The 18,854-nt window shown below is 47.5% G+C and overlaps 7 protein-coding genes across 7 annotated transcripts; 5 read left to right on the plus strand and 2 right to left on the minus strand.

Moving 5' to 3' along the window:
- Positions 1–28: 28 nt before the first annotated feature.
- On the plus strand, positions 29–1,422 carry SERLADRAFT_477171 (uncharacterized protein; the record flags this gene model as incomplete). The annotated part of the gene is made up of 6 exons (XM_007322630.1): positions 29–99; positions 315–321; positions 403–418; positions 484–554; positions 692–830; positions 883–1,422. 6 exons carry the CDS (start codon positions 97–99, stop codon positions 932–934), a joined length of 288 nt encoding a protein of 95 aa, XP_007322692.1.
- A 2,750-nt stretch (positions 1,423–4,172) lies between these two features.
- Positions 4,173–4,713, plus strand: SERLADRAFT_340713 (uncharacterized protein; the record flags this gene model as incomplete). The annotated part of the gene is made up of 2 exons (XM_007322631.1): positions 4,173–4,248; positions 4,640–4,713. Coding segments are annotated over 2 exons (150 nt in total), but the record flags the coding sequence as incomplete, so codon positions are not given.
- Positions 4,714–4,926: 213 nt separating this feature from the next.
- Positions 4,927–6,464, plus strand: SERLADRAFT_477174 (uncharacterized protein; the record flags this gene model as incomplete). Its single annotated transcript, XM_007322632.1, has 2 exons — positions 4,927–5,299; positions 5,351–6,464. 2 exons carry the CDS (start codon positions 4,942–4,944, stop codon positions 5,926–5,928), a joined length of 936 nt encoding a protein of 311 aa, XP_007322694.1.
- Positions 6,465–6,699: 235 nt separating this feature from the next.
- Positions 6,700–7,295, minus strand: SERLADRAFT_399878 (uncharacterized protein; the record flags this gene model as incomplete). The annotated part of the gene is made up of 2 exons (XM_007322633.1): positions 6,700–6,785; positions 6,842–7,295. Coding segments are annotated over 2 exons (540 nt in total), but the record flags the coding sequence as incomplete, so codon positions are not given.
- A 1,300-nt stretch (positions 7,296–8,595) lies between these two features.
- Positions 8,596–10,882, plus strand: SERLADRAFT_442066 (uncharacterized protein; the record flags this gene model as incomplete). The annotated part of the gene is made up of 7 exons (XM_007322634.1): positions 8,596–8,731; positions 8,795–8,976; positions 9,036–9,149; positions 9,230–9,404; positions 9,464–9,675; positions 9,724–10,337; positions 10,399–10,882. The coding sequence occupies 7 exons, from the start codon at positions 8,596–8,598 to the stop codon at positions 10,880–10,882; spliced, it is 1,917 nt and encodes a 638-aa protein (XP_007322696.1).
- Positions 10,883–12,291: 1,409 nt separating this feature from the next.
- On the plus strand, positions 12,292–14,285 carry SERLADRAFT_442067 (uncharacterized protein; the record flags this gene model as incomplete). Its single annotated transcript, XM_007322635.1, has 10 exons — positions 12,292–12,381; positions 12,433–12,561; positions 12,623–12,785; positions 12,850–12,933; positions 12,985–13,259; positions 13,314–13,415; positions 13,482–13,493; positions 13,555–13,729; positions 13,804–14,047; positions 14,111–14,285. The coding sequence occupies 10 exons, from the start codon at positions 12,292–12,294 to the stop codon at positions 14,283–14,285; spliced, it is 1,449 nt and encodes a 482-aa protein (XP_007322697.1).
- A 2,755-nt stretch (positions 14,286–17,040) lies between these two features.
- Positions 17,041–17,530, minus strand: SERLADRAFT_477185 (uncharacterized protein; the record flags this gene model as incomplete). The annotated part of the gene is made up of 2 exons (XM_007322636.1): positions 17,041–17,180; positions 17,251–17,530. 2 exons carry the CDS (start codon positions 17,376–17,378, stop codon positions 17,144–17,146), a joined length of 165 nt encoding a protein of 54 aa, XP_007322698.1.
- Between the last annotated feature and the right edge of the window lie 1,324 nt (positions 17,531–18,854).

Genomic DNA, 18,854 nt, shown 5'->3' on the forward strand with positions numbered 1-18,854 from the left:
ATTTGCCATCCCACGCCTCTTCTCTAGTAACGCGAGAGCGACCACAAACTCTATCCGGCAACAACTTTCGACAAAAAATCGACTCAAGACGGCGAGATGGTGAGTTTTGCTGCTCATTCACTCTCTAGTGCACTCCCTTGGAAATCAGTTTCTATGGATGGGTTTGGTTTGGGCGAGTTTGGACGTATAGGAGGCTGGATGTTTGTTAGAGCGGGCAGATGACTTTGGCTTGGGAGTGCTGCGCTATGAGGATCTCAACGTTTCGTGGGTTTGTGGTCTGCGCACTTTACTGATTAACTTGTTCCTTCTTTCAGACAAAAGGTTCGTTCCCAGTTCTGAGTGATTTGTTTGAAGTTCCGGGATTAATGGTTGATTCGCATTCATGACTTTGCGCGTGAATAGGTACCTCGTCCTTCGGGTACGTTTCCTCCTACAACTGCGAATCTCTTAGGAGTATCATAGCTAATATTTTTCTGTGAATAGTAAGCGACACACCAAGTCCCACACGCTCTGCCGGCGTTGCGGCAGACGTGCTTTCCACAGGCAGCACAAAAGTACGCACATCATTTCGATCAACCTGTCTGGTATTGATTAAATTTCAATCTTTCTGCGCGCCTGATTTATTCTCCGTCGTGATATCTTCACAAACATCCCCACTCTTTTCTTGTGATATGGTGATCGTATATGTCAGCTTGCGCACAGTGCGGGTACCCAGCCGCTAAGATGCGGTCGTACGAGTGGGGCCAGAAGGCCAAGCGCAGAAAGACCACTGGTACTGGCAGGATGCGATACCTCAAGGACGTTTCCAGGCGATTCAAGAATGGTTTCAGGTACTTATATCACATCCATATCTCTTCATTCAATATCTAACTTATGATACAGAGAAAACACTGTTGCAAAGAAGAGGACAAAGCAGGCAGCCTCAGAAGCATGAACGAGGCAGTGATGCGCAACAGTCCCTGGAGTTTTGTCTTTTTGAGAGTTTCCGCTACATATACTGTGATAAACCAGCTTCCGATATCTCCGTCGACAGCCGGAATACATGACCATGCCATGCCATGCCCATCCTGCTTTCTTATGCATGTTTCTCCCTAGATCTATGGTGTTGAAGCAGCGTTACAAATTACTGTATCAAAATCAATGGATGGCCGCACCAACGAGGATTGAACCCAGTTGTCAGTGATCTACGTTTGTTGTGACAGTGCCACATCGGGCTAGTAACCCAATTCAAGTTTGTTGGGGTAGTGATCTGATAACCGTGGTTCCGACTTTGTTCCAGGATAGCTGATTATGGACAATGAGTAGGCTTCTGAGCCGCACTACGAACGTGATCGTGGTGAATGTGCAGTCGAAAATCCTCGTCCGCGGCTGAGAGCCTCGTGTCTGCCCTGGATATTGGTATTGGGTCTGGAGTACTGAATTCATACGTATGAAGGTGGTCATTAAACTTCCGGTGACAGAGGGCATTGACATCTTACAGCCTCTATCACAATGAACATATCGATGCCCGAACATGAAATTGCCCATTGACCATTCGTTAGGATATGATATTCGATGACCCGGAGTGGCACATAAAGGGGGACAGATGCTGTAATGATATAATAGGCTTGATGATACGGTTTTCAAAGCAGCCTGAACGAGAATTATTGTTGGCGAACCGGGTATATAGATAGCGTTGCTGTGTGTCATTTTATTCTGGTATCATTGGGTTATCCGCGGACGAAATCACGATCACAAACCCTAGCTTTCCAGAGAGCCTGCAGGTGAGGATCGGAGAACGCCATCCTGCATGTGTGACTTCATCTTCATTTACGTGCACTTCTAGCTCTATCAGATAATCAGAAAGGTTGAGCTATCGTTCGTCAGTAGATCGACGGACAAGAAAAAAAAGCGGAGGCATAATTTCTTATTGGGGCTTATCTTATCAAACGCAAGGAGAGCACAGGTCCAGACCCATGTTAATAAACTGCTTGGTTATGTCGTTAGGTCATCCATCTTTTCGGATCGTTGATGATGAGACGAAAATGACTATGTCCCGAGAGTCTGATACAAGCATCGGCGCCCCGCGTTTCTGTTTCAAAGTTTAGGTTCATGGTGTTCACGGACGTCAAGGTTGCGAAAAAACGGGACCAGTTAGCGATCTGTTTCCATAATGGCGGTGGGCTTGAGATATACCCGATTTTATATTCAAGGCCATGAGAGACATGGATAAGTATTCATTCAGCTTTGCTTTCTAGAAGGCAACGTGCCCTGGCGGCCATGACCAAGACAAAGCTTCCATGACAGGGTGATCCTGTTTCTAGTTAAGCCTCCGTTCGGTTGGGTAGGCGTCCGAGTCTGAGAATTCCAGGGTCAAAAAATAGCACGGTTAAGATAAGATGGGGAATACATACCTGCGCCACAGCCAAACAAACAAAAATACCTCACCTTTGAAAAATAAATACCCGATTAAAACACCTGCGATGCCAGCCAGCACGGGTGTCGTTGCTGGGCGGAATGAGGTGGAGGGGTTGTCGTAGGGCATGTAAATTAATCCTGATTTATCTGTAATTTTTAAGAGCGAGCGGAAGAGAGGACTCCCGCCCAAACGATAGCGGAGATTAGGAAACCTCGAGATTATCTGGAAAGGGACTTTGAAACTGTGGCTTCCTGATTGGCTGCTGTGCCTTTGCCGTCGTTATCTCAGTTTATCGGTTCCCGTCTCTTGCCAAAAAGCATAAACCCTCCTCTGTCCCGTTTCTTACTCTAGCTCATCGTTACCCCCGTCGCTCTCGCCATCTCTTTCGTCGTTTCCCTCATCGTCTTAGTATCATACTCCTCATTTTAGTAGCAGGTACTTGAGCTCCTTTTGCCGCTTAATGTCCAGCCTAGCTCTCTTGGACTCACAATCCTGTCTCCCTTTTCAGATTTCGAAAAATTGTAAAAACTCGGTACCAGATAAAAAAAAATGCCACCCGTAGTAATGGAATCTCCAGCCATCAACATGCACCACCCAGCACTCTCTTCCATCTCGCGGATACAACAGTTCAGCCCAAGCACAGCATCAGATCATACAAGACATGACCAGGCTCTCCTAACCTCGCCTTCGCTTCAGCACTCTGACACCCTCCAACAGCAGCTCAACGGTGATTTCTACGACTCGATCATATCGACCAACGACCGTCCGCCACAAGACGATCCTAATCATTCCCCCAACTCCGCTGAACATCCAGCCCGGAGTGGTTGTGCTAATTGCGACAGCGTTAATACTCCTTTGTGGAAGCGTGACTTCGACGGCAAGTCCATCTGCAACGCTTGTGGTGAGTACGCGTTTCATCTCATTTCTTTCTCCAACCTTCTCGCGTGTGTCGCGATCTACTCGACCCGTACACGTGTCAGCGCGTGGTCGGGTCGCGGGTCCTAGTACATATCCCCAATCACAGTGTTGCACGCTTTCATGCTTGACGCGTGTCCGTGCGCGCTGTAAGGGCATGGTCTCTTCTTACTCGCGGTTGAGATGGGGATTGGATAGTATCGTACAATAGCAGTGCTGACTAGAAACGCACATACGATGTGTATGCCTCGTGTGTGCTATGACTTCTTCAGGTCTTTATCTCAAATCTAACCAAACTCCACGTCCTGCTTCTCTGGCTCAACCGCCTACGCCTTCTTCTGCTACTCATCCCAACGGAAGTGGAACACCCACATCTGCTGCTCTCGACATGTCCAACCCCCCATTAGCGCCTCCTGGGGCCCCGTTATCGTCCCCTACCCTTGCTCAGCAGCACACTCAAAAACATCAAGAGCCATCAGCATCACAGGCAGAAGCTCAGCAATCACCACAACAAAAACCGCAGTCCACTAAATCTTCACCAGTGGCTTCCAAAACAGCGACTACTGCTACTCCCCATACGAATCCAGGAGGTGGCACTTGTCCTGGTGATGGACGATGCGATGGCACCGGAGGCACGACAGCATGTTCTGGCTGTCCTACGTATAATAACGCTCTTGCTGTTTCAGCGCGCCTTGAGACAGAACCTAGTGATCTTCCACCTCAAAACCCCCCTCAAGCTCCTGGATCTCCTCCTGCGGAGGCGTCCTCGCCTAATGTGGAGGGCGAAAGTCCAAGTGCCACTGGACAGAGCGCAGTCAACGGGCGCGCAAGGGCACGAGCTGCAGTGGGCGCATTGAGCTGCGCCAACTGTGGGACAAGCACCACGCCCCTTTGGAGGCGAGATGACGTTGGCAACAACATTTGTAACGCGTGCGGTACGTCTCGATCTGCTGTCTTCGCTTTACTTTCGTTGTCATTTTTTTTACGTGTCAATACGCCTCGCGTCCCACTTATTGCCCCAAGGGCTTCTTCCGGCGTCTTTTCTATGACACGTAGAGCGTGTTGCGGGCATTCCGATTCTCTCCTTGGTCGCCCGCGACCCTTGATGGGAAAATGGGGGATCTTATCAGTTTTGGTTTTCGCTTGTCTAATCTTGTTTATTCTCCCACGATTCCGTTATGCTGCCTTTTTTGATAAGATTATTTCCGCGGTTGGCCTGCTGGACTTGTCCGATTCTGCGGCATTTCTAGCTAATTTTTTTCATCCACCAATTTCTGCCCGTTGTTATCATCACCTGATTACTTACAACTCGTTTCGCTACTGCAGGGTTGTATTTCAAGCTCCATGGAACTCACCGACCGAATTCTATGAAGAAGACGGTCATCAAGCGGAGAAAACGCGTTCCCGCTGCAGCGGGAATGGGTCCTGGAGGTGGATCAGGGCGGATGTCAGATCAAGCTGCAGCCGAAGCTCTCGTTGCTGTTGGTCGGCTTGGTCAACATGCCGGTGGAGGTACTGGTGAAGATAGTGAAAGCGAAGCACAGGAGCAGCCAAGGAGGAAGAGAACGCGAAGAGGGAGGAGTGAAAGGGAGAAGGGTAGAACACGGGAGAAAGACGATGATGAGGACATGGGTGAACCGGCTGATGAAGAGCCACAGAGAGAACTTGCGCGTACGCGTGGAAGAGAGGCATCGCGCAGAAAGCATTCACGCGATTCGCACGGCTCCACTTGGGAGGGCGGCAGTATTCAGCAAATCGCAGACGCGGCGGCATCAGTTCTCGCAGGTCCTTCAGCTGGCTCACCTTCGGCACTCGATCATCATCACGGGCAGCGCGCACATTCGTTACCCCGCGGGTTGCAGCAAAGTGAAGTGCTAGAACGCTACGCTCATGGACATCTTCCTCGTCCTGCAAGTCATGGGCAGTTCATGGCATCGTCACACACGGGATTCGACCTTCCGCCATTGAACGCTGCATTGGCCGCCGGTGAGCGGGGTTATGCAGGATATGGCAGTGCAGCTGGGCTAATGGGAATAGGTCGTGATTTTAGTGGTGCCCCGTCAAGTTACATCAGGTCGGGATCCAACGCACCAAGCAGAACGCATTCGCCCCTCAATCCGGGTGTAGCTGCTGCAAATGCGGCTTACGTGTTACCACCACCCCATGGGCACCATTATTATGGTCAGGCGGGAGTTCATGGACATTCTCCACCTCCCCCGCATATGCTGGCTCAGTCGCACGAAGGCCTGAATGGCGTCCTGGCGTCGAGTGTCCCGTCAGTTAGCGAGCTGAGACAGCACTATATCGAACTTCACGAACAGCGGAAAAGATTGGAGGAGATGATTGAAAAGACGGATCGATTGATGCTGGGAGTCAAGCGTGGAATTGATGATATGCTTGGTGCACCACAACCGCACCAGCAACACCAGCAACACCAACACCAACAACAGCAGAACCCGCCTCCTCCTTCATCGTCTCCTCAGCAGCAACAGACTCAGCAGCCATCGCAGAGCGGGATAGTTGCTGGTGCCATACCACTGATGCGTGCGGGTGATCGTGACCGGAATAGGGAGCCCGTATGGCCTATCGTGGATTCCTCTGCTCCCAGGGAGTGAGGTAGCAATGGTTGCTATCTTGCCTGGCTACTCAACTCTCGAATCATACTTGGGAAGCATTTTATCGCTCCTTAGCCTTGTTCGTCTTATTATTTTCTCCTATCTATCCAGAAACCCCACTCCCAACATCTTATACCTGGTATTTTCTAAAACGAACTCGTGGATAATCCTCTCTCTATATTCTTATATGGATCATATTTTATTTGTCGGCCTGCGTAGATATTTTATTTTGTTGCGGGGGCAAAACAAAACAACCCAGCGACCGGCGTTTTGTATATATCACTTTTCTAGTGTTCACTTTTGTCGATTCTGCTTTGTTGAGCTATTCATGTTTGTCTCTTACTTTATGTTTCCGATTTCACCCCTGTTCATGTTTAGTGCATTCATCTGATGCCTTTATTCATCCAGTAGGCCGTATCTTCATGTTTCGTATATAATATCTATGTACATAGGCCAATAGTAGTGTGGAGCACTGATCATTTATTCCGGTCGTTGTTCTCTAATATGATAGATTTGTTTATAGCTTTTGGCTATTTTCTATTTACGAATGAACGTTGGAGTCTTAGTCGTAGAGGGTTGTAGGAATAACTCGATAGTAATACAAGATAGAGTAAGTGTATAGGAACTATAGGTCATATCGACCAAGGAATACTGATACATATGGATATATAGATGGAAAACAAAATAGCAGCTACAATATCCTGTTGTTGATATAAACCACGCCACGTACAAATACAAGACTCAGGTCCATTTTCCTTGACCATTCCTTGCCTAGGATTTGTGGATACGAATGTGCTGCCCAAGATTGTCTCTTCGACTGAAAGCTCGGTCGCAGTCTTCGACTGGGCAACAAAATGCTAGATAAATTAATTGATGTGAGACAATCACGAATAGACTGATGAAGTGGACGAACGTTTCTCATTTGTATGGATTGAGCGGACGTGCCTCTTCAAATGTTCTCCCCTCACGAAGCACTTTCCGCAGCCGTTGACTGTGCAAGTGTACGTCCGCATGCCTTTCTTCATCTTATCCTTGCTGCGCATCACGATGGATTGGCCACCGGATACTGGCACCTTTCTCCCGCGAGATTTTTTGGTGAGGTTGGGGACGGGGACGGGAAGATATGTGGAAGAGCGGTCTCTGCGAGCTGGTATTTTGCCAGAAGCGATGTCGTTTGGGGATGATGGGTAGCGGGGAGCGTAATCTGAGTCAGAGGGACAGTAAGAGCTGTTGTTACTTTCCTGCTCCTCGTCGTCCTTGTACACCTCGTCCTCTCCTTCTTCTAGGTCTTCCATTTTGAACATTGCGGGTGCAACGTCGGGGAAAGAAGAAGGATCATGGGTAATAGCAGTGGGCGGCACGATAGCGCTTTGCGGGGGATCTGAGACATTGCCCATCACCTCTGACATATGGACGGTGCATGGCGATTCGCGAGTGTGGTGAAATAACAGGGCTGGATCGCTATTCGCAAGTCTGGCGTACATTTCGACCTCTTCTGGGCTGCTGCTCAGAAAGTCGGAGCGTTGAACAGAGTTGGGGACGTCGAGCTGACTCACTGCAGAGGCGTCCCATGTTCCATCTGAAGTCAGCCACTGAGACTGAGGGGGGATAGTGGGATATGAATTCTGTGAATCTGTGGAGTCATTGTCGAGCGTCAAACCCATGATATTGGAAGAACCAAAGTCCATGTCCATATTTGCGCTTGGCGACGATCCGGACGACACCCCCGACGAAACTTGATCCGAATCATATGAGACAGATGGGTATGGTGGGCTACCGGCCATTGATAGATCCATTGGGAAGAAGGTTGGTTTGGAGAAGAAGGTGGGGTCTATGGACAGAGCTCCACCCAAGCTTGGGTCGTCCAAGTTCCAGGAGAAAGGGTCATGCGGCTGATATTCAGTGTTCTCGAGCAGGGCTCGGACTCTGTCTTCCTCAGACATGTCAGAAGGGTATGGGTGACTTCTGAGCAAGTGAGAGGAGGGGGTAAAAAACGATATGGTAGGGTGACAGCAGACATACGCCATTTAACAGATAGGTGAAGTCTATTGAGGTCCACGGAAGGCCATGTTTTGCCTGATTGAATGGGATCGAGCCCGTGCGGACAAAATGGAATGGAGCAAAGCTGGAGTCAGTGAGCGCCGCTGAGATTTAAACGAACGGAAAGATCGGTGTGGTCGACTGTATTGGACTGAAACCGAGCCGCGCCTGGAGTATGTCTTGGCCACCTGGACTGGGTTTCCTGTCGGATCCCGGTCCCGCATGCTAACCTACGAGCTGTAAGCTGTGAACCACACGCGGGTATTATAAAGAAACCTCACTGTAAACAGCCATAGGACGAGACAGGTGAGTGCTGCTGGCTTGTTTTTCCTTTGCCTTTGAGGGCGTTCCTTCTCAACCTGATTGAGGGTGATTAGCTAATCAGATTGCAATATGACCCAAAGCGGGGGCGGTGAGTCAACAAGGACAAGCAGAAAGCCAAACAAAGGCTCCATGTGGAAAGTGGTTGCGCATGTTACGCCATTGCAGTTAGCATGTGAATTTATTTGTCCCCAAAGAACTTTGAAATGGGACCTATAATTGGATTGGCATGTGCTCCAGCCTCGAGCTCGCCTCTCTGCACGACGTCCAGCTTAGGCTCAGCCCTCCTTGACATCGTCGTCAACAATGCCCGAGTCTGCCTCCTCGTCGTCTGCAACAACGTCTGCATCCAGCTTACTCGACGACCACGATGAAAGTGTTCGTATCGCCGTACGCGCTCTCGGCGATATGAGGAACAATGCTCGTGCTTCCTCTGCCATGTGTATGTTCTAAATGCTGGTTATATCACAATAGTTAAACCGTTCATGTTTTTTTATACGGGCAGCCTCTCAAGTAACTTCAGTCTCATCAATGGCATCGCCCTCATCACCGCCCTTACCATCACCGGCACAGACACATGAAGATTCCAACTCGCCAGACTTTGTATCCCGAGTGTCCCACTTTCCTATTGTCAACACTGCTTTGCGGGCATATGAGCATGGAAAAGCTAGCTCACGAGTCGTCAAAGTTAGCTTTCATTATCCTTTGGCATTGTCATCCCGCTGACAATATTCTTTCGTAATCAGTACGGCGCAGAGATGATGGAGTCGTCTGTAAAGACCATATCTCGCCCTGTGATTGAGAGATTGCCGGTAAATGTTAATCAGCTCGATGAATTTGCTTGTAGGCAGCTAGACCGGGTGTGTTTTCCTTATCGATCTCTTTCTAGCTGCAAACTCCTTGCACGCAATGATACTCGAACTGACATTTCACTTTATAGCTTGGCAGATATCGCCGTGCTTCCAGTAATGACTTGGAACGAATGCAAACTGATGAACAAGACGCATATACCAGAGATCACCCTCCATCTCCAATCCCAAGGATTCAAGCAGTCACCCCACCTCAATCAACTAGCAATTCAAAAGCGTCCGCAGACCGACAAGGATGGCTCGAAAGTAAGTCTCATTGCGCTATAGTGCAAGAATAATTTTTTTCACAAACAGGCTATAAACAGCCAACAGCCCCTTTGTCCATCCTCCGCCACCGCCACCAACGGAAAGCAGGACACCAACTCCTCAGAGCCGAGAAGACTCTGTCGAACAAAATCAGCAGGAAGTCGTACCGCGCAGCCGTTGGCAAAATGTACTTCTAGAAGCTGGAGGCATTGGCGCAGCTGTGAGCGAGGAAAGCATGCGCAGGCTTAAGTATTGTCTGCAGTGGCTTCAGGTGAGTTTACTGAGACAAAATTCGACGCCGGTACTAAGCTTCGTCCAGTATGCTACGTCCCACATCGACGCTCAAATCCTCATTCTTCGTGATTTCATGGTCTCCCTTCAAAATACGACCTCCTCGTCCTCTTCGCCCGATGCCATCATCTCTGCCACCCATATGCGCACTCTAATGGATGTGAGACGTGATGTAGTACATACTATCCGTCAGGTAGTCGATGTCGTTAGCAAATATGCTGGCGGTGCATTGCCGGAGCCTGCACGCACTCGTGTCAGGGGGTTCATCTTACACCTCCCACAACGCTGGGCAAGTGCAGCCTACATGATGGCCGATGGCCCCGTCACAGGTCATAGTTCGAGTGCATCAGTGGGGGCTGCTGGAGGCGGTACAGGAAGGAGAAGCCGTGCTTCACGCTATCAACATCACCGGGAGAGGGGTGCTGGCTCTATGGCAGGTTCTAATCTCTCTACTCCAGCTTCCTCCCGCGCTTCATCACCCATGTCGTCTCCACGCATCATGCCTCGTACAGCAGGCGTACCGCCCACCGCGAGTGCGGCAACGCAAGCCGCACAGCGGATATTAACTCTTGCCACAGAAAGTTTGGATATGATGAGAGGTGTGACAGGCGTCGTTAAAGAGAGTCTTGACAGAGCCGACGCGTCAGTTTTTCTTCGAGAAGTGTCTTATTGATATTGATCCGTTTTCATTCATATGTTCTAGATGGGTTGAGCGCCTACGTATTGTTGGACTTCAACGGCAACAACGATTACATGATGACAATTATGAAGAGGGATCACCTCGCGGATCTGTTGATTCGTCACCCCGCTCTTCTCACCATCATCGGCGCTCCGATAGACATTCTCTTCCAACGCTGTCGTCCACTCTCTCGTCGCGGTCGGCAACACCTGCGCAAGGTGGTACGCCATATTCATCCGTTCCTTCTACTCCCGTCGAATCTGCGTTGGGTCTGGCTATCGGTGATGGTCCAGGCCTGTCAGCGGCAACCTCGTTAAGTTCATTGTGCCTCGACGGGTATGAGACTCCCCGAAGTAGCATGCGCAGCTTGAAGGGAGAACAGCTAGCAAAAAGGGGGAGCAGTAGTGGCAGCGAGAGAGATGATTCTGACATGTACGATCGTAATGACGGCGGCGACTTGAGAAAGGAAAAGGAAAGTATCAAAGTAGAAATGGATGTGGATGGATAAGGCGATGTAGTTTTATGTTTCTTCTGCTTTGAACACTGTTACTCTACTAATCTGTCTCACTGACTGAGTTATTTATTGGGTCTGGGTAATGATCTGTAGTACTATGTTGCCTTGGATTATTTTTGATGCTTATGATGCACGCTTTTGTATACATGTCGCAGGGCGATCGACCTTTGGTTATTAGATAGGGTAATGATTTTTCTACTGCCGTGATACTTATTATTCTCATTCTCAGTATGTGGGTGTTCTTGATGCTGTCAACGCCGTCGCTCTTCCCGAGTCTACTGATTGGAAGGCATTCTTTACACTTGTCTTATACAGCATTAACGTAATGCAATAACTCCGACTGTCGTCGACGCCTTCTTTCCGGGCTGGCACATTCAACTACAGTTTAGCTGAAAACCTACCATACCGCCGTACGTGAACCCTCCTACGCAAAAAAGCCAGGTCACGTTCAGCCTGAACTGTTCTTATCATTACTCCGGATCGATCATATGAACGTTCTTCCCATGCGAAATGGCCGAAGAAAAATGTGTTCTACAGAACACATTCATGTTGCACCGCGATATGGACGTTCCAATTGTTTGATGGTCAATAACTAGAATACCGAATCTCGATGCGGAAATAATTATAACGGCGATCTCTGGTAATGTATCAGCCTGAGGGCCTCGAGGTCAGTAAATTTAAGATTTTTCGTCACCTGCTCGCCTCGTGTGGGGATGACGCTACAAAGACTAAAACCCGGACTTGGGTTAACGTTACTGGTTCTCGAACTGGACAATGTGCCCCCTTGTAAGAATATTTCCTAAACATATCATGGCCATCGCAAAACCTTACACTTACAGGGCCATATACTGCCGTAGCAAGATTCAAGACTCGGACGGACTCTGACCCTGATTTCCGAAAGTCGTTAGGGCCACTACCCATTATCTGCCAGAGTGGGTAGATGTATAATATGTTTAGGAGTATGATCTCCGTCTTTTGATTTCTGAAAGTTAACAATTTGCGCCTTCATTTTGCGTTTTGATTTTTTCAAGTAATTTTAGTTAAAGAAGATGGGTGTGTGTTTGCCGCCCTAATTTCAAAAGCACTGGCGGCCAGGGTATCTACGATGAAAATGCTGTTATATATATCTTATCTGTCGGACGCGAAGAGAATGGTGTGTGCTTATAATCGCTCAAATGGAACTTGTGTGGTCAGGTCCACACTCCAGCCCCAACCTCTCCCCACGAGCCCTCCACAGACAGAAGGCATATCAATGATGTTTTCCGACATTACCTTACTTTCTATCTGTGGCATCGTAGCATTTGTTCTGGCTATCAAGTACTGCAACAGATCGAACGTACGTCTGCCCTTGCACTCCATTCGACATCTCATCAGACAAGCTGTAGCTCGATCACATTCCAACGATGGGGCCTTCTGGTTTTTTCCTATCGTATTTAGGAGCATGGAAGTTCCTGTTTCACGCTACTGATGTGTTACAAGACGGCTATGCAAACGTAAGTATAGTCACCCTGTCATCAACACCACTTCCTCATGGTCTCCGAAAGTACAAGGGCATTCCTTTCAAAATTGCTGACATACATAATTGGATCGTTATCATAAGTGGTCGTCAGTTGATCGAAGAGCTTCGAAGAGCTCCGGACGACGCACTTTCGGGAAATGAAGCGCTCAACGATGTAAGGTTCTCGTACATGTTCCTCCTTCTCATGAGCTCTGATTAGGCTACACGTTTTCAAGATTGTAAAGGTAGAGTATACGCTAGGCTCTGGGATACGACATAATCCATACCATTTACCGATTGTCCGCACCCAATTGACTCGGAACTTGGCCACTCAATTTTTGGACATCCAAGATGAAATTGCGACTGCTTTCGACGATGTTCTTCCTATTAAAAATAAAGGTAAACTGGAAAAAGTTTGATCTATGAGCAAAACCTCACTCATGGTAACTGGTGATCTTTTAAGATTGGGTGAAATTACCTGCATTCAACGCAATTATGGATGTCATATCTCGTGCCAGTAGCCGTGTATTTGTAGGCCTGCCTTTGTGTAAGTTTTTCCAATCCTCTTTACAACCCTACCTAATCGCTTTTTCGTCAGGTCGGGATCATGATTGGAGATCTTGGAATATCCAGTTCGCCCTCGATATTGCATATACTGCACTTACCCTCAAGATATTCCCTAAATTTATGACACCGTATGTCATCTTCCCGCTTACAGACACCATATCTCCAATGTTTCGTCGCAGATTAATTGCCAAATGCTTCACTTGTATACCCGCTGATATCGCTCGTGGGATGAACCATTTAGGACCAATCATCAAAGAACGCCAGAGATATCTGGACGAATTTGGTAGTGAATGGGCTGATAAGCCGGTACGTGCTATATTTGTTTTTTTGCTATGACACATCCTATATGGGAATACATAGAACGACCTGCTGTCATGGCTCATGGATGAAGCCCAAGGGGAAGAACGTTCCATTCGTAGCCTCACTCTACGCGTTTATGCCATTAGCTTTGCTGCGATTCATGTTCGTTCTTTGTTTCTCATCATTCATAGTTGTGGACTCTTATGAACCATCATGTTCCTATAACAGACATCGTCAACAGTGAGCTTGCTTCCCATTACTCTTTGCGCGCTCAACGTACCGTGTGTACTTGTTATTTCAGATCTTCACGCATGCCTTGTTTCAACTAGCTGCGAATCCACAATATGTTCAACCATTGCGCGAAGAAGTAATGACGATCGTCGAAAAGGAAGGATGGTCCAAGGCTGCAATGGCAAAAATGCACAAAGTCGACAGCTTCATAAAGGAAGTTCTTCGGTTTGTTGGGACAGGATCTTGTATGTTACTCCTCCAAACCAGCCTCTTCGTACCCCTATAATGACTTCATCATGCTGACATGCGACCCTCGTAGTGGCCATGCATCGTAAAGCGCTGAAAGACTTCACTTTTTCGGATGGCACTTTCATCCCCGCGGGAACTCTTCTCGCGGTTCCCTCTATCGCCACCCACCATGACGGCGAAACGTACGAAAACCCTGGCGTTTTCGATCCTTTTCGATTCGCACACTTGCAAACCGAAAAAGGACAAGAAATCAAGCGTAGGATGGTTTCTGTCAGCGCAGATTGCATCGCTTTTGGTTATGGCAGACATGCATGGTTTGTGGCCGCTATATATCGTCTGAACTTGAGAGTGGTCACTTAAAACCGATGATTGATTAGCCCTGGCCGCTTTTTTGCCGCCACCGTGCTCAAAACAATGATGGCACATATAGTCGTCACGTACGATGTCAAAATGGAAAAAGAGGGTGTAGTGCCTGACAACCAAACATTCAGCTTTTCCACTTTTCCTCATCCCGAGGCCGAAGTGATGTTTAGGAGGCGCTCGGTATCGTAAAGGGTTTCGTAAAGAGTGTCGTAAAAGGGGTGGTAACAAGGCTTTTCGCGAAATAGAAATACAGCCCAGTATCATATTCGTAGTTTGTCGTTCTTGGTGCAGCACGTAGATTTTTGGGTTATGTATATAGAGCAACATTTGAATAATGTGGCTTTCTCAGCACGAGACTCGTAAGAATCTTTACGATCCTTGGGGGCTGATTACTGGTGGTAGCGCCGTTCGACGGTATTAATAAAGTATCGCAATTGTTTGCCCGCCGTACGGCAACCTGTGCATTTGACGTGCAACAGATTAACAAATGAGATCACCTTTAAAAACAAACCATGTAGAATAAATGTCATCTCGAAAATATAAGTTTTGTCTTGAATAGCATCCATGAAATCCAACGACGACACGGCAACAACTTCACAAACCACTGCATTGATGGTGATGGTGAGCAGACTTGCAGAGCCCATCTAAAAAACACACGCTTCCATTCCGACGATAGCCTTATATTGGCCTAATATGATGCTTTTTCTGATTTGAACATCCAGTTGAAACTGATAGCACCCACATGCAGCTTCAGGTATTGATACCCGGGATTCTGGCTCCTATAACGATAGATAGGTCGTGAAAGCAGATAGCTTCTATGAAAACGGTCCGATTTCCAATGCGCTCGTCGCATCCAGCAACACGATCGCGCTGTTCATGTTCTTGCCATTGAGGTTCAAATGCCCCTGTTCGTAAACCCTATCCAAGCATTACGTCCCGAAGTCCACACGCGTGCTGCCATGGAAAAAGTTCAACCATCCATCAGCGCCCACAGTGTAGTACGTCTATTGTTTTTTAAATTCACCCCATCCTGTCCTAACGCCTGTGTTCTCGCATGGAGCGGATGTTTTCCCTAGATCTATATCCTGTTCTTTTCTTATATAGCCCGTCTGAGGTCCGTGATGGATTACAATGATGGCGTACCAAAAGTCGGTTGCCATGAGCTCTCGGCGAGCTCACGTGTAAGTTTGTTTATCCCAGGTTTGAAGCACAAGATCGTGAATAACTTTAGGGGCGAACGGCGATTGGCAACAGAGCACTTCGGGCCACTCACGGCCGCCAGCTTGTAGCGCAGTCAGCTTGATAAGGGTATCATTTGTAGAAGGCCATCTGCATCAATTAATGTCTTGACAAGTATTTGTATTCGATTGATATAACAGAGATACTAGCAGGGAGGCCAATTTCCCACAATTCAGATGTGGACCTTTACTTGCACCAGTGCTGTGAGCTCTTATTCACGCAAAAGCAACAGCGTACCTTCAGGCAATAACAAACGCAGTTTAGGCGGTATTTCCATTTTTTTTATATCGAGAAAGTAAGGCCTGATTCAGGAGTTGATGTTGTCCGCTTTGACAGGAAAGCTAGACCTGAATGTTCAAGCTTTAATCAATACTTGTCAAGGCAAACACAGAAAATTACTTACATGAAATGCCTGCTCACACTTCGTGAGTGGTTGGTAATGATCTTCTTATCTAACATGCTAACATGCTGGTCGTTAACTCGGAAGGTTTCGAGCATGATCAACCTTAGGCGGAAAGCCGTTTTCGATGGAAGATAATTAATCTGAATCAGAAACAGTCAGGACTACTATATCCGGGCCAGTGCACGTCCGTGAAGAAAAGGTAGACCTACCCAGTTTCAGTGAGCGTGTGGCGAGCGGAGCAGGTCCAAGTACAGGACGTACGTAAATATAGTGAAACGTTCTTGGGTCATCCAATAATAGGGGGTGTGCTCGAGTAAATCGAGATGGTGGTTAAATTCACCGAACTGGAATTCCTATATAGTCACCTGCCTCTACTGCACACTTACTCACACAATCATATCAATGCGCTGATAGACATGAGTTAAAAATGGGATTTGGCACACCATCTACATCGCCCAGCAGCAGCAGCACTCGTGAGTATTTGACACGGAGGGATGCTGTTGATAGAGCGAGGAGAAATGGTAATGCCATCTCAGAATTGAGTGTAGAGGGACGGATGATATAGAGATTGTGAAACTGTTCGTTCTCCGAAAGAACAAAGATGAGTCAAATTCATCGTAGTTTGTTCACTTTTATGCTCGTTTCATCTATCAATAGACACATGCTATATAGCGTACGCATTTCGAGACTGTCGGCACTAGCTTGAACAACATGGTCATGATTTTGGAAGCGGCGATAAGAGCTATGAGTGATGTCAACGGCGGCGGCAGGAACGCGTCTAAGATCTTGTCACAAATGGTAAGATTGACGACGGGATGGCATTCAATGCTTTGGCTCGAAACCGCCTCAGCCGCATTTCACTGGTTATAGATGAGAGAGGAGCCACTTCTGGATCAGACGATATCATTTCAAGCTATGGCGTGCTACTGGCTTACTATAATTTGCCCAGTCTCCAAGCTTTCCATGTGGACTCAGTAGTTATGAAAACAGCTTCTGATATGGTCGGGGTCATATTTTACTGAAAACGTACAAGGTTAGATACAGCATAGTGTGAAACAAGAAGCATCACATGACGCAAGGACTTCACAAATCACTGCATGCATCGATGGTGACGGCGAACTAAAAGATGCAGACTTACGAAACCAGCAAACAAAAAGCCAAGTTACAGATTCGACAAACCATGTGTCGGCTCGGCCTGATATGATAGATTTCTCTGATTTGAACTCGAAGAACAATTTTAGATGACGATGCTGGGATTTTGATGCCTTCAACGATAGATTGGACAGCAAGCAAGTAGATCTGTGAAAATGGCCCGATTTCTAATTGCTCTCGTCACACTCAGTAATGTGATCACATTGTTCGCTTTTCTTTTGGTACGTCCCCGCTCATAGATCTTCGCCAAGCTTTAGATCCCGAGGTCAGCTTCTGTGATCCCAGCCATGCTACAGTAGATTAAGTTCAATCAGTTATCAGCGCCCACAGAAAAGCATGGCTTTTGGATTTCATAATTACCTTTCCGTCCCAAGGTTTGCCCTCCGTGATCCAGACGAACCGGACATGACGAGCCACATAGACTTCCTCCAGGTTGGTCCTGTCACATCTTTCAAGTCCGATGGCTTCACACCATAGGAAGAGTCCATATCAGCCCAGTGATGAACGGTGATTCACTCAAGGGTCTGTTACCACGAGCTATCGGAGAGCACACGAGTAAGGTTTGCCGCTCGTGCTTGGGATACGAAAGAGTGAACTTCAGTGAGAAGACGTGACTGAAGACAAGATATCGCTCCACAGCCAGTCACGGCCATTGATTCGCAGTTCGGTTAGAGTGGTAAAGGCCAGGACTGCTTGAGAAACGTCATCGTCATCAATCTGGGGAGTGTCTATTGATTCCTTTGGTACCCAGGGACCTGGCTAAGCTACCCATGAATTTGATATATTGCGCATTGAGGCCTGTTTCCTACAATCCGACGTGTTCGATTCCTTGAATGCTCGAGAGTAGCCATTGTAGAAAGTAAACTCGGACTGTTGCAGACGTAATTCACGGAAGCTAAAGCTAAGGGGAGTGATATCATCTAAGTCATCACCCGGCGGCCCTTGATTATCACTATAGGCCGCCGGCTTTCCAGAGTAAGTTTCGATAGTAGTGTTTGGTAATCGGAGGAGAGTGGCGAGCTGACCGCAAGTTTTGATTACAATTACCAACTTGGAGTCTAAACTCTCGCAGGAAACCGAATGTGGGTAGCGAATCAATGACTGGGAAGTAAAAGGGGTTCAAGCCTCTTTCGAAAACACGAAGGCCATGACTAAAAGAGAGCAAGACGGCGGCAGCTTGTTTGAATTATTCTTCCCCAGGTGCATCTGGATAGTAGTTGACGAAAAATATGTGCTGGATTAGATTTGAGATTTCCGGATCTTGTAATGTTGTTCTATTGAGAAGTCTAACGGACTCCGTCGTTGCTGTAGGTCCTATCAGGATCTGAAGCTGCACTCTTACGCAGAGACTTACGTAGTCTAATTGTCCTCTTACACATAATGCCATTTACCACATGATTCCATGCCTTGGAGATAGCCGACGTCTCGAGAAGAAAATATGTAACCTCGATTTAGCGATTATACTCCTCGCTTGTATTCAGGAAGTCGGGGTCTGTAGTAAATTTGGCTGACTTTACTTGGTCCCTTATTATACGTGTGATAATCTCAGGTGGAAGACGAGGAGATAGTGCTTGCTAGTTGACAACGTCGTCGAGCGCGGCGGGTGCGGTACCTTTAATTTTCTTTTTCTCGCTTGGTGAGGGCGGAGCAACACAGGATATAGAATGAAACTCGTTTTCACGAGACATGCGATCCCATAGAAGTACGAATATTTGTTTGCTGGAAAAGGAGAAACAAAAATAAGGGTCTTGAGCTGATATATCATGGGATCTGTCTGGACCTAGACTGACTGAGACTAACGATAAACCATTTTCTCTGCATATCAACATCTTCAGAACCGTTGAACATAATGGGGATGTCCTACAATATGAGAGTGTGAGATGCAGTGGCATATATGCGCAGATCAACCTGGCGACTATACGAACATTGTCTGGAGGCTAGTAAACCCTGTTCCAGTTGGTGCT

The sequence above is a fragment of the Serpula lacrymans genome, assembly GCF_000218685.1.
Source record: "Serpula lacrymans var. lacrymans S7.9 unplaced genomic scaffold SERLAscaffold_13, whole genome shotgun sequence".
Taxonomy (NCBI): Eukaryota; Fungi; Basidiomycota; class Agaricomycetes; order Boletales; family Serpulaceae; genus Serpula; species Serpula lacrymans.